This window comes from Suncus etruscus, chromosome 4 (assembly GCF_024139225.1).
Source record: "Suncus etruscus isolate mSunEtr1 chromosome 4, mSunEtr1.pri.cur, whole genome shotgun sequence".
Taxonomy (NCBI): Eukaryota; Metazoa; Chordata; class Mammalia; order Eulipotyphla; family Soricidae; genus Suncus; species Suncus etruscus.
The window spans coordinates 17,639,613-17,652,520 of record NC_064851.1 but is presented as its reverse complement, the minus strand read 5'-3'; the positions used below and the strand labels follow the sequence as shown (position 1 = coordinate 17,652,520).

Here is a 12,908-nt window from a genome sequence, read left to right as displayed (position 1 = left end):
TGTTGGAGTCCTTAGAGCTCTGTATAGGCTTCTGGACATAGATGAATTACCCTGGTTCCTGGGATACCCCTCCCTCGTGCATTATCTCGTGCATGATCTTCAGCTTGAGTTTAGAATCCAGCTCTCAGCAGCCTTGCAGGTCTGCTGCATCATATTGTCTACTGCTGTCTTTCTTTCCTTTCTTTATTCCAAGGTGAAGAGGTTGACTTCAGAATCAAATTGCCCAGGTTTCAGTCTTTTCTCCATGTGCTCAGGTAAGACCCTAGAGCTAGCTCAGAATTGCAGGAGTCATCTCCAGCAGGAACTCAACGGGCTAGTGGGGATAGACTGGGACAAATTTCCATGGAGATGATTGTAAATGAGTTTCTAAAGGCAAATAGATGTGCACAAGGTAGAATTCCAGGTAGGCTGGGGTCAAATCTGGGAGGTATGATACAGCATGGCAAGATTAAGAAATCTCAATTCCTGGGCTGGAGAGATAGCACAGCGTTTGCCTTGCATGGAGGATGGTGGTTCGAATCCCGGCATCCCATATGGTCCCCCGAGCCTGTCTGGGGCGATTTCTGAGGTGGAGCCAGGAGTAGCCCCTGAGCGATGCTGGGTATGACCAAAAAACAAAACAAAACAAAACAAAATCTCAGCTCCTATACCTGTGACTAGAGAAACAGCTGTGGAGAGACTGGCTGGAGACGTGACTAGGGCTGGATCTCACCAGTCTCCAGGTACAATGGGGTGAGGAACTGTGAATAAGGTGCTTGCCTTGCATGCAACTAACCCAGGTTTGATCCCTGGCACCACATATGGTCCCCCCAGGAGGAGTACAGAGCCAGGCTCCTAGGTACTACCAATTTGGGCACTCTTCCCTCCCCCCTCCCCAAATGTGACAGGAATGTCAAAAATTGAGAGGACAGAGAGCTGCAGATGGGCTTTAAGAAGAGGACCATGGTTAGGCTGGGTTTCAAATGGCTCGTTTGAGGCCCTGTGGCTAGGTGGTCTTCACTTACTGCTTCTTTGACATGGGGATACCCCCATTTCCCACCCAGGTAGTTTCTTATGAATAAGAATCTGCTTTAAAGCCTGGCTTCTAAAAGTGAGGCAAGACCTCATACACAAGGGCTCACATAACTAAGTGGGGTTGAGGGGTACAGTACAAGCCATTTGGCAACAATGAGGTCTCTGGCTCAAAACAACAAAAATTGATTCAAAGTCAAGTGCAGCAAATCTAAGGTGCTTCTGGTGTTAGGGGTTCAAATTATGAATCATATAGAAACCTTGTGCTACAAAGGCCAAAGTTTCCTTCAATGACAACACTTGGGGACCACAAAAAAAAAAAAAAAATCCCTAAGTACTGGGAGCCACCACACCCATCCAATGAAAGACCTTTTTAAAAATACAGCTGTGGAGCCTAGAGATGGTCCATGGCTGAGTACTTGCCTTGTGGAGCTGGGGCTGAGCTGAGTCCTCAGCACCGGCTCACTCAGTACAGTGCAATGCAGGCAGCTTTGCTATTTGGGATATTCAGTGAAAGTGTATGGCTTCGTACAAGGTTGAATAAGTACAATAACTCAACCAAATATGCGACCCCTGGTTAACCCAACAATAAAAAAGGGAAGAAAAGAGTTAAACATATCAGACTTCAAGATTTTTTGACAGCAGGTCTTGTGTAATTCTCTTTATCTTCAGGCACAGAGGACACATTAAGCAAAAACATTAGAGAGGCATGAATGCCCATTGATATCAAACTGGTTAGGCGCTTCCTTGGAACATTCCAGAGGCTGTGGGATCACTGGCACTGAGCTATCTTATCTTGCACAATTGGAAATAGCCTTTCCAGTGGGGCTAGGGTACTGAGATTGTACGGTTGTCATGTTGTTTGCTGTTTGAATATTCCTTGTAATTCTGGATTAGGATTCTGGAGAACTGCCTGCCTGCCCTGCTCCCCTCAAAGAATTGGGAGAGCCTCAGTGATCTGACCTACCCTCTTAGACCAGGGTAATGCTCAGGATGCTGACTGGAAGGAGAAAACGTGGGTGATTGATACTCAGCAGCCTCTCAGGCTGAACAGGACAAATAGCAAGGACAGGGCCAGAAAGATAATACAGTGGGTTAAGTTGCTTGCCTTATGTTGCCAATCTGACTTCAAGCCCAAGTAGCCCACAGGGTCCCCTAAACGTCACCAGGTGTGACCCAAAACCAAAGGGGAGGGTAAAAAAGAAGAGATAATCATATATTACAATTGTTTTTGTTTGGAGCCACATCCAGTGGTGCTCAGGGGTCATTACTGGTGGATCTGAGAAACAATATGAGGTGCAGGGGACTAACTGTCCCCGGGCCAATGGCATGCAAAGCAAATGGCTTGCCCATTGTACCATAGCTTAGGTCTATTACAATTATTTGGAATTGTAGTTTTTGTTTTTGAGCCATACCCACCAAGCCTATATTAGCTCCTGAGAATTATAGAGTATAGGCCCAAAACAAAAAACTAATACCCATCTCAGTAAGACAAACATGATCACAAAGTGCCCAGCCCAGACATCAAAGTACCAAGTTATTCCAGAGGACGCTTGTCCAGTGCTACCTGCTAGGCTCAGAGACTGAGCTTTAGAAAGATTAATAATGAAAGCAAACTTCCACCAATCCCCCAGATAGCTTGGAGCTTCCTCCAGCCCCTCTTCCATCATCCAATTCGTCTGTCCCCATCTACTCACTGTGGATGAGGTTACATGTGAAAGGCTAATGGGACAGACCGACATTGAGTGGCCATATCCCATCCACTCAATCCACATCCCTGACTATGGGGGACAAGTAGAGACCGCAAACCTTAGCAAGGAGAGAAGGCAAGTTGGGCAGGATCTACCTTCTCGACCACATTGATTGAATTTACTCATAATCTGCCGTTTCCTCAAAGAAGCAATATTGCCCTGACAGGGGTGGAAATTACCTGGAGGCTTTTAAGAGAGGGACAAAGCAATAAAGTACAATCAAGGGGTGTTTTCTTTGTGCTCACTAAGGCACACAGAATTCCCAGGAAGGAGATATTTTTTTTTCCTGTAAAAAAAAAATCAAGTCTATGACCTATACCCAGGGCTGAGCTTAATGGTACCAACCCAAAACCCAAGAGGACGGGTCAGGTGCTCTGCAGACCACACCCCTCTTCCACCCCATTCACCTTCAACATCCACAGCCCTGTGTAAAAGCAAAGTCTCTATACCTTATGTGTGGGGTTCAGAACTGGGAATGTGCTCACCTCTGCCTAGTCTTCCATAAGATGGTCTCCTCCACTAACATGGTGACAAGTATTTGGGATGTTCCTGGAAGCATTCCCTAGCAAGGAGAATCTGGGGTTCTGAAAATAGCCTACAAGGCAGGCTACATTCTGACTGGAGGAAGGAGCTATCTGGTGGAGTCTCACTTTGAAACTGAGTCTGGTGTCCACTGAGTGTTCCCCACTGGCATTCTCTCTATAGGGAAACCCTGTGACAATGGGACACTGCCAGACCCAGTCTCAGCCAGGCCCAGTCTGACTGGGCTGACTTTAGCCTCAACAAGTTACACCACAGTGGAGCCCTAAGGCCAAGGAAGGACACACATGGCTGTGTCACAGGCAGTGGGGGTGTCATTCCATCCAAGGGCACCTTTGGCCAAAACCCAACTCAGATGACCCAACACCAGGCCACCACTTGGCTGTGAGATATTTATTTGTGCTGACACAGCATAGAAAGTGACAGACCCCACACAGGACGGGGACAAAGAGCTGATACATGCTCAGTGTGCACACACCTGCAGGACACTCAGAAGTGAGGAAACGAGCCTACATTCCCACGTGCCCACTCTACGCTTCAGCTCTAGGAACAGCAAGGGCTGACTGGCTGGGGACTCGACGACATCCACAGGATGTAAGCTGGGAAATGAGGGGTGATAGGGGCTCTTGAGACAGGTCCCCTGATAGGACACTGGCTGCCTGGAGAAGCTGCAAGTACAGGGTAACAGGATCCAGACTGCTCCCACCAGCTTCTCTGGCTCCTCTTTGGCAGGAAAACCCAGAGGACCTCAGCTTATGTGTGGGAGATTCAATGCTGGCCAGGGTGTATTTTGAGGTCTCCCCTCCTATCAACAGAAACCCCAGGAGAGCCACAGCAGACCACTAAAGGACCCTTACTGTCACTGGCCCACGGATGCTCTCCACACAGCTAGTGGGACCATCCTCTGCAGGGGGCTGCTGAGGTACCTCTGTCCTAAGACTTATGTGCTTATGAAGGAAGCAAGCAAGTCAGGGAGAGTCAGGAGGGTTATGTCCAGCCTAACCCTATTTTCCTAAAGTGTGAGCAAAAAAAAGGCAGTGTCATTTAAGGCAGCCTTGACAACCACTGGAGCTCAAGGCCACAGAAACCCACAATTATCAGAAAAGATAAAATGATAAAGGTCCAGAAACACTGATCTTTGGGGCTCAAGTGGGAAAGGAAATATATTCAGCCGCCTCTCTGGTTTCTGGGGGAAAGCAACACACCCATCTCTATAGGAGGAGCATAGGGAGCTGCCATTATCCGCCAGGTCCCTCTGAGGTTAGAAATGCAGCATCTTGCTGGTGGGGATATGAGATCACCCCTGAACAGAGCAGCTGCCCCCATTGCTCTTTGAAAGGCCTGGACACACACCCCTGAGAGCGAGGGGGTTCCTGCTATGGCCAGCCATTAGCTGTTATATAAGGGGATGACCCGGGTGATGTCCTGTCTGCAGATGGGGCAGCGCTTGGGCTCGGGCAAGGCGCGGTAGCACTCGGTGCAGGAGCAGACATGCCCACACTCCAGAAAGACACAGGCCTTGAAGTTGCTCAGGCACACCACGCAGGCACTCTTCAGACTCTCCCGATCCTCGGGCGAGGCCCGGCTCAGCAGCTGGGCCTCATGCTCCCGGAACTCCTCTTCCATCTGCTTGAGGCGCAGGCGCTCCTGCCGCTGCAGATACTGCTTCCGGAGGATGAAGAAGAGGATGACGCAGGTGGCGAGGCCAAACCCCAGGGTCAGGACTTTCCAGAGGCGGACGCTGGACTCCTGCCTCTGCAGAAGGCTGTCAAAGTCCTGGCTGCTGAGGTAGTACTGCATGCCCTGCTTGGGGGGCTGCAGGCGGACCGAGTTGTTGTCCAGCACCAGCTCGCCTACCCCCGTGAGGGTGGCCCCCACCTTCAGCATCTCTTCTGTCTCCTGGATGCCTTTCGGTCTCTCCCCGCTGATATAGTGGCCAATGACATCCGTGAAGGACTGGATAGAGGGGTGGAACTTCTCATACACAGTTTCCAGGCCCAGATCCAGTGAGTCAAGGGGCTTCAGCACTCTCACCGACACTCCCACTCCATCCTCGTAGGGCACTAGGTCAAAGGGCACGGTGTTGGTCCTCTGGTGAATGATCTTTGAACAGTCATTCCTAAGAAAGGAAGAGAACTCGAGATAAACAAGGGGCAGCCAGTGCCTCAGACCCAGGCAGAGGCAAAGGGATAGAGTGTGAAGTGACAGGGAGCACATACAGAAGCAAAAAACAACCCCTTCCCTTTGGTTTCCTTTGCCACTTAAAATGGCACAGAAAGTTAAAAATGAAATGACCATCTAATGCAGCAATCCCACTTCTAGGCATCCATCCAAAATCAGGAATCTAAAATCAAGAGAGCTGCAGGTACACCCCCCACCCCATCCTTGCGAGCCTTTGAAAAATCACATAATTTTATTCTCATGAAAGATCTACTCTATTTTCATTAGTGAAATAAACCCAAAGAGGATTTTACTTTTATGACAAAAGGGCAAAAGTACTAAGCATTAGTTTCACAGTGCCTGGGACATATCACACAGCCCGTGTAGAGAGAGGCTTCCATGATCCCTCCGAGAGCCTGAAGGCATGCCTCCTGGCAATTAGCCTTCCTGCTCTTTGCAGATACTGCATTTTTTTTCTTTATAAGACCCTCCACAAGCAAATAAGATTACAACTTACCAAAAACTCAGGTAATAGCATATTTTTTTCTTTTTTTTTAGGAGTGGTAGGGGGGTGGGGGGGGATGGTAATAGCATATTTTTAAACAAAAGTCTTTAAGGGAGGATGATGGAAGGAGGTTCCCAAGCAGTGCTCAGGAAAGCCTAAGGGCCAGTCCTAGAGACACTTGTCCAGGAGCCCAGGGGTGAGTCCCAGAAACACTTGTCCCATTAGACTAGGCATTTTGATGCTAAGGCCCAAGGATACCTGCAATGCCAGCAACCACCAGAGCCACTCCAGGAGTACTTGGGGAGAGGGGGAACAAGATGTTAGGGCTCAAATTCAGGTGCAGTTAATGCAAAGCAAGCATTTCTAACCACTGAGTTATCTCCCCAGCACCATAATCATGCAAGCTTTTTCTGCTTGTTTGTTTTTGGGTCACATTGGGTGACAGCTCAGGGTTACTTTTAGCTATACGCTCAGAAATCGCTCCTGGCTCGGGGGACCATCTGGGATGCCGAAGATAGAACCCAGGACCGTCCTAGGTCAGCCGCTTGCAAGGCAAACGTCCTAACACTGCGCTCTCATGCTGGCCCCATGAAAACATTTTTAATTGAACTACTGTGCTTCTAGACAATGCTATTTTTTTTTAAAGCCAGTCAAATTGAGCAGTGGGGGAGTTATATACCAACTTTTGTGATACTAATGTTAATATGTTCTGATAAACCACTTCCATCGGACCAGCCTAGACAATGCTATCTGACACTCAGTAGTCTATAGTATTTTGCAATGCAAATGTATATTTAATAGACATAAGGACTCAAATATGTGACCCTCTTTATGTCATCATATTCACTTTAGAACAGTGGATAGAAACCAAAGCTGAAGCATCTCTGAGGTATACACTCATTTACAGAAGATGTATGTCACATCATTCCTGTCCTTACTGCAAGGAGTTATTTTAAGGTTTTGTGTGCTATTTAGTATGATATAGTGAGGAGCTTCTTGGGTCTGGGAATGCTCAAAATTTTCCCTCATTCATGAGTGGTGATTGCTCCTTCATATTTTGATTTACCAAAGATTTCCTAGGAACACTCTACTTTTTAGACAGCACAGGAAACCTAATGCCTATGCTCACTGCAGACTTATAACGAACAACCAATGTCCATAAAGCATGAGTGGAGTAGAGAAAACGTGAAGTTTGATTTATGTGCATAAAATGGAATATAAAAAAGAACTCCTGGGGCCAGAGCAATAGTACAGCGGGTAGGACATCTGCCTTATACGTGGCCTCCTCAGGTTCAATAACCAGCATTATGATCCCTGCATCTGCCAGGAATGATTTCTGAGTGTAAAGCCAGGAGTGACCTCTGAGTACCACCAGGTGTGGCCCAAAAAAACAAAACAAAGAAAACTTCTGCCAGATATGACAGCCATCAGCGAAGGAATGATGTTTGAGCACAGAGCCAGGAGTAATCTGAGCACAGATGGGTATAGCCCCACGTTTTTGTGTGTTTTTTTTTTTAATTTTCATAATAAAATGAAAAATACAAAACCAAAACCCAGTAAGATATATTGGAAAATTGATGTCCTAGCCTAGGTAATGACACCAAATTAATAACTAATACGTTTTTTGTTTTGTTTGGTTTGGTTTGGTTTTTGGGTCACACTCGGCAGCGCTCAGGGGCTACTCCTGGCTCTATGCTCAGAAATCACCCCCCGCAGGCTTGGGGGACCATATGGAATGCTGGGATTTGTACCACCGTCCTCCTGCATGCAAGGCAAATGCCTTACCGCTGTGCTATCTCTCCGGCCCAGTTTTTTATTTATAATTTAATAATTTTTATTGTGATCAAAGTGAATTACCAGTCTTTCGCAGTAATATTTAAGGTACACAGTGACAATGAATTAGGGCCATTCCCACCACCAGTGTTGCCTTCCATCCACCCCTGTTCCCAGCATGCAGCATCCCATACCTCCCCCCTTTGCCCCATGGACTGCTGGTGAATAAGGACTAAATTATTAATCTAGGCCATATCAATGGTTCTCAAACTTTAGTGGACATCTACGGATAGATTCTGCCTTGAAGCTGAACATTCTCAGTTCAGCAGGCCTGGCATGGAGCCCAGGATCTGAATCAGATGCTTAGCAACTCAGATCACACAAGACTCTTATTAGCATTAGGGGACTGGTCTCCTCCCAGACTCAGGAGAAGCGGAAGTCTAGGAAACCGTATCATCATCATTTCAAGGGGCCAAATGAGGTTTCAAACCAATACATACCAAAGGTGGGTTGTTCGATTCCACACCATCTTGTGCTCCTGAAGTGTCAGCCGCTGAATCACCCCCTTGCAATTTTCCACGAACTGGCTGTTCAGAGTTTCTTTAACAGATCTAACAGCTCCTGAGTGGAAACAAATTGTTGGAATTCTGAGTAACTGTTTTTTTCCCATTGTGTAGTTCAAATTTTGTTTGTAGGGTGAAAAAATTGATTTTAGTTTAGTTTAGTTTAATTACTTTTAGTTTTGTTTGGGGTTCTTGGGGGAGGCCACACCCAAAGGGTGGACTCACTTCTGGCTCTGCACGTACTTAGGGAGCACACCTGGAGGTTCTTTTTTTTTTTTTTTTTTGGTTTTTGGGCCACACCCAGTGGTGCTCAGGGGTTACTCCTGGCTGTCTGCTCAGAAATAGCTCCTGGCAGGCACGGGGGATCTTATGGGACACCAGGATTCAAACCAACCACCTTTGGTCCTGGATTGGCTGCTTGCAAGGCAAACACCGCTGTGCTATCTCTCCGGGCCCACACCTGGAGGTTCTTGGGAGACCATATGGGATACTGAGGATAGAACCTGGGCCCAGACCATATGTGGGGGAGGGGTGTGTGTGTGTGTCATACTACAGTTATTTTTTTCCCACAGATAAAGTTGTTCTCAAACTGACAGTAACTCAAACTGACTGTCATACAATGTACAACAATCTTCACCAGTGGGCATTCAGTCAAGATGATGTTATCAAACTTAGGAGAGAATGACTTTTCATTTTATCAATAGCCAAACATACCTTCAATAACAGCATAAGGCACACATTTTCCTGGAGCTTCTGAAAGAATACTCTTCAAGTCTTCACCCAAGTGGATTCTTTTAGCTCCCTGAAAGCAAACAACAACTTTTGAATATTGGCACACTCAATCAAGCCTAAAGAGAAAGACTACTACTTTTCTCATGTTGACAGAACATAGATATCTGACATGAAGAGGAAGATGAGCTCATACCGGATTCCAAAGCTGTGTCTAAAAATTTCCCTATAAAAGGCCTGAGCAGCACCTGGCTCTGGTGGTAATCTGTAGATGAAGGGTAACAGGTAATTCTCTAACTAACACACACCATTCTTATTTTAACTCCTCTTTAAAGAAAACTGGGTTCAGGCTAGAGCAATAGCACAGCAGGTAGGGCACTTGCCTTGCACATAGATGACCCAGGTTCAATCTCCAGCATCCCACAAAATCTTCCAAGCACCACCAGGAATTATTACTGAGTGCAAAGCCAGGAGTAACTCTTAAGCATTGCCTGGTGTGGCCCCAACTGATAAAATCAATTAAGCTCCTCAAGCTTGTGTTCTCCCTTTAACAGGCAGGTTATAATAAATGAGTCCCTTTGCTTTACAGGGTAAGTTTCTGTTCAATAGAACCAAACACTATTCCCCCTCTTAGGATCAAGTAAGCCTGGTGACTACTCACTTGTTAGTGAACTCCCACTAACAATCCCTGGTTTCACAATTTATTTTTCTTTCAATTCAATTCCCAACTGGCTGCATGAACACAAAAGAACACTGAATAAAGCCAATGAACACTTCCTGGTTATCTACATGTCAGGCACTGTGCCGGACATTATGGACACAAGAAAGAAGATGGTTCCCTTTTTTCAGAACATTTCTATCCACAGATCTTGTTCTGTTGGTTGGTTGGATGGATGGTCGGGGCCACACTTGGCAGTGCTCAAGGGCTACTCCGCAAGCTGCACACAGCTGTGTGTAGGAACCATGCAGTGCCAGGGTCAGCTGCATCCGAGATAAGCACCTTAACCCCTGTACTATCTCGCTGGACCCCACATCCACAAATCCTAAGAATGCCCAGTAAATAGTCTCTAAAGAGACAAAAAGGTACCAGATACATACAAAGGTCTCTCTGACTTCAGAGCACCACTGCCAAGTGACAAGAGCATGGTCAAGATGTTTATTAGCATTCTGCACTGTGAAAAGTGAACAGCTATGATATCACCTACTTAAAAGTTTAGTTACTGTTTCCCTCCCTTGGACAATTAGACTTATGGGGGTATGGGCTGGAACACAGGCTTTGACTGCAATTCAATCCTGGGCACTGCATGGTCACTCAAAAATAATTTTTTAGAGAGTCTAGGTGGGGAAGAGGACTTTGTCTTGTCAGTGCTGCCCTCTAGTGTCAAGAATAGAACCTGACACAGAGCATACCCCAATATACATGACAAATAAATGAGAAATAATAAGCACTGAAGTAGACCACACACCCGGTGGTCTAAGCTAGCATTTTAAATGTATAAGCCCACTTAATATCCTCGCTGTCCTTAGAGACATTATTCTCCCCAATTACAGAGAATGGAACTGAGGCACAGAGAGATGAAATCATAGGCCTAAGTCACAAAAAATACCCACCACAAGAAAGCCATTTTAAAAGCGAAAATAGGGGCTGGAGAGATGGCATGGAGGGAAGGCATTTGCCTTTCATGCAGAAGGACGGTGGTTCGAATCCCAGCATCCCATATGATCCCCTGTGCCTGCCAGGGGGGATTTCTGAGCATAGAGCCAGGAGTAACCCCTGAGCGCTGCTGGGTGTGACCCAAAAAACAAACAAACAAACAAAAAGTGAAAATAGAGAAAATAGAAAAGTGGTCAGAAAAATGTGGGGTTGGATCAAACTTCATTGAGCCTATTCTGATTTCAGGAAACCACAAATATTTGAGTGTAAGAGTCTAGAAATTAAAAACATGGGGAAGTAAAATCTTAGGAAATTGGGAGTGAGGATAGGGGAGAGCCTCTAAAGCAGTCAGAGTTCAGGGGACCAGGGGTCTAGGCTCTGAGTTTCAACTTCCTAACTTGGAAGCGGGAGGTGATGGTCGTTTTGACCTACATTCATAATTTTCCTTGAAGAATGAAAATCAAGATCAAGTTAGAAACGTATTGGGTTTGGGGGCCGGAGAGATAGCATGGAGGTAAAGCGTTTGCCTTGCATGCAGAAGGACAGTAGTTCGAATTCCGGCATCCCATATGGTCCCCCGAGCCTGCCAGGAGCGATTTCTGAGTGTAGAGCCATCTCTGAGCGCTGCCAGGTGTGACCCAAAAACAAACTAAACAAAACAAAACAAAAAAAGAAATGTGTTGAGTTTGCTGTAAAGGACAGCTTGGAAGAGAGCTATTGTTGAAATGACTGTAGTGTAAAAAGGGCAGCCTACAGAAGCCGGGAGCCGGCTGGTTTCAGAAATGGGGCACGGATTTCCACTCTGCCTGTTCCCTCCTGTCGCCCTGGACACCTAGACCGCCTTCCTCATCTCCTCCTCTGGGGCTGTGCTCAAATGTCACCTGCAAACGGTCCCTACTCCAGCACTCCGCTTCCTCTTTCTTCACACCGCACTTATCCGCGGACCTAGACCCATCAGCCACGCCAGCTGATCCTTACTGCCTTGCCTGGCTGTGCTGGAATTGAAATATCCACATGGGTATGAACCTCACTCTCTTCTACGCAAGCTCTATGCGCAGTGCGTGGAATGCAGTAGATGCCCAGTAAACAGTTGCCAGACAAAATAAAGAAGTTTTGGGATCGGAGTGGTAGCACAGCGAAAGGGCAATTAATTTGCCTTGCAGGCGGGACCAGGACAGACCCGGGTTCGATCGCGGCATCCCATACGGTCCCCCACGAGCCTGCCAGGAGCGATTTCTAAGCCGCAGAGTCAGGAGTAATCCCTGAGCGCCGCCGGGTGTGGCCCCAAAATAAACACAAATAAGTTTAGATTTCTCCTAAGCAAAAGGGAGTGGCGCCGAAGAAAAGGGGAAGTCGCGAGGCCCTAATTCCGATCTTATGACACTAGCTCCTCCGTGTCTTGGCAGGGTGACAATTCTCTACGCCTGTTTCTTCTCCAGGAGAACTTTCCGAAAGTGGAGCGGCCGGACGCGAAGCAAGGGTGACCCCTAAACCTAAAACCAGGGGCCGAGACGACCCTGCAGAGGCCGCCCGGGCTCCAGCGACTGACCTTGAGCTCCTGGGCGACCTGGGCCTTCTGCCGGTACATGGAGTACAGGACGGCGGTGACGACGGAGCTGGTGCCCAGAAAGATGAACTGGCCCAGCGACGGCCGCCCTCCGCTCTCCATGCCTGCGCCGAGCCCGGGGTGCCGCAGGGGACGCCACCGAGGGCGGGTGCCAAGATCCCGCCCGCCCACACTTTCACTCCAGCTCGGGCCGCACCCCCAAGGCCGCTCTGGCCGGAAAGTCGCAGCTGTCAGTCGCCCGATGATGACGTAAGCAGACCCGACCCGGAATCGGAAGCTGAACAGAAGAGGAAAGTCGCAGCTATCGGGCGCCCGGTGATGACGTAAGCCAACACAACCCGGAACCGGAGGTTGGGCCGAAGAAGCCGCTGACCCGGAATCGGAAGTGGACCAGAGCAGGGCGTGAGCAAACTGGATGGATTCGCTAGCGGCTCCATCTTGGCGCTGCTGAGATGAGGTTTTCTCGCGAGAATTGGCGAGGTCTCTGAGCTCATTGCTCTGCGACTCTTGTTGGCCCCCTGGGTCTATCGTCTTTGGCCTACCTGCCCTCAGCCTGATGGTGGACATTCTCCTGGGATTGTGCATGGATTGATGATGGCCCTGCTATTTAGATAAGAGAGCAAAGTCAAGAATTGATGTCTTAAAAAAAATGCAC

The 12,908-nt window shown here is 47.7% G+C and overlaps 1 protein-coding gene across 1 annotated transcript; it reads right to left on the bottom strand.

Annotated features, from left to right (window-relative positions):
* Positions 1-3,680: 3,680 nt before the first annotated feature.
* On the bottom strand, positions 3,681-12,382 carry MUL1 (mitochondrial E3 ubiquitin protein ligase 1). The gene is made up of 4 exons (XM_049772065.1): positions 12,236-12,382; positions 9,018-9,105; positions 8,241-8,361; positions 3,681-5,421 (listed from the first exon to the last, which is right to left on the bottom strand). The coding sequence occupies exons 1-4, from the start codon at positions 12,353-12,355 to the stop codon at positions 4,692-4,694; spliced, it is 1,059 nt and encodes a 352-aa protein (XP_049628022.1). The 5' UTR covers positions 12,356-12,382; the 3' UTR covers positions 3,681-4,691.
* Between the last annotated feature and the right edge of the window lie 526 nt (positions 12,383-12,908).

Excerpts from the sequence above, each read along its gene's own strand:
- MUL1 (XM_049772065.1), bottom strand. The coding sequence starts at position 12,355 with ATGGAGAGCGGAGGGCGGCCGTCGCTGGGCCAGTTCATCTTTCTGGGC. Across the intron at positions 9,106-12,235 it reads AGGTCGCCCAGGAGCTCAAG|GGAGCTAAAAGAATCCACTT; the intron begins GTCAGTCGCTGG and ends GTTTGCTTTCAG. Across the intron at positions 5,422-8,240 it reads AATCGAACAACCCACCTTTG|GAATGACTGTTCAAAGATCA; the intron begins GTATGTATTGGT and ends TTCCTTTCTTAG.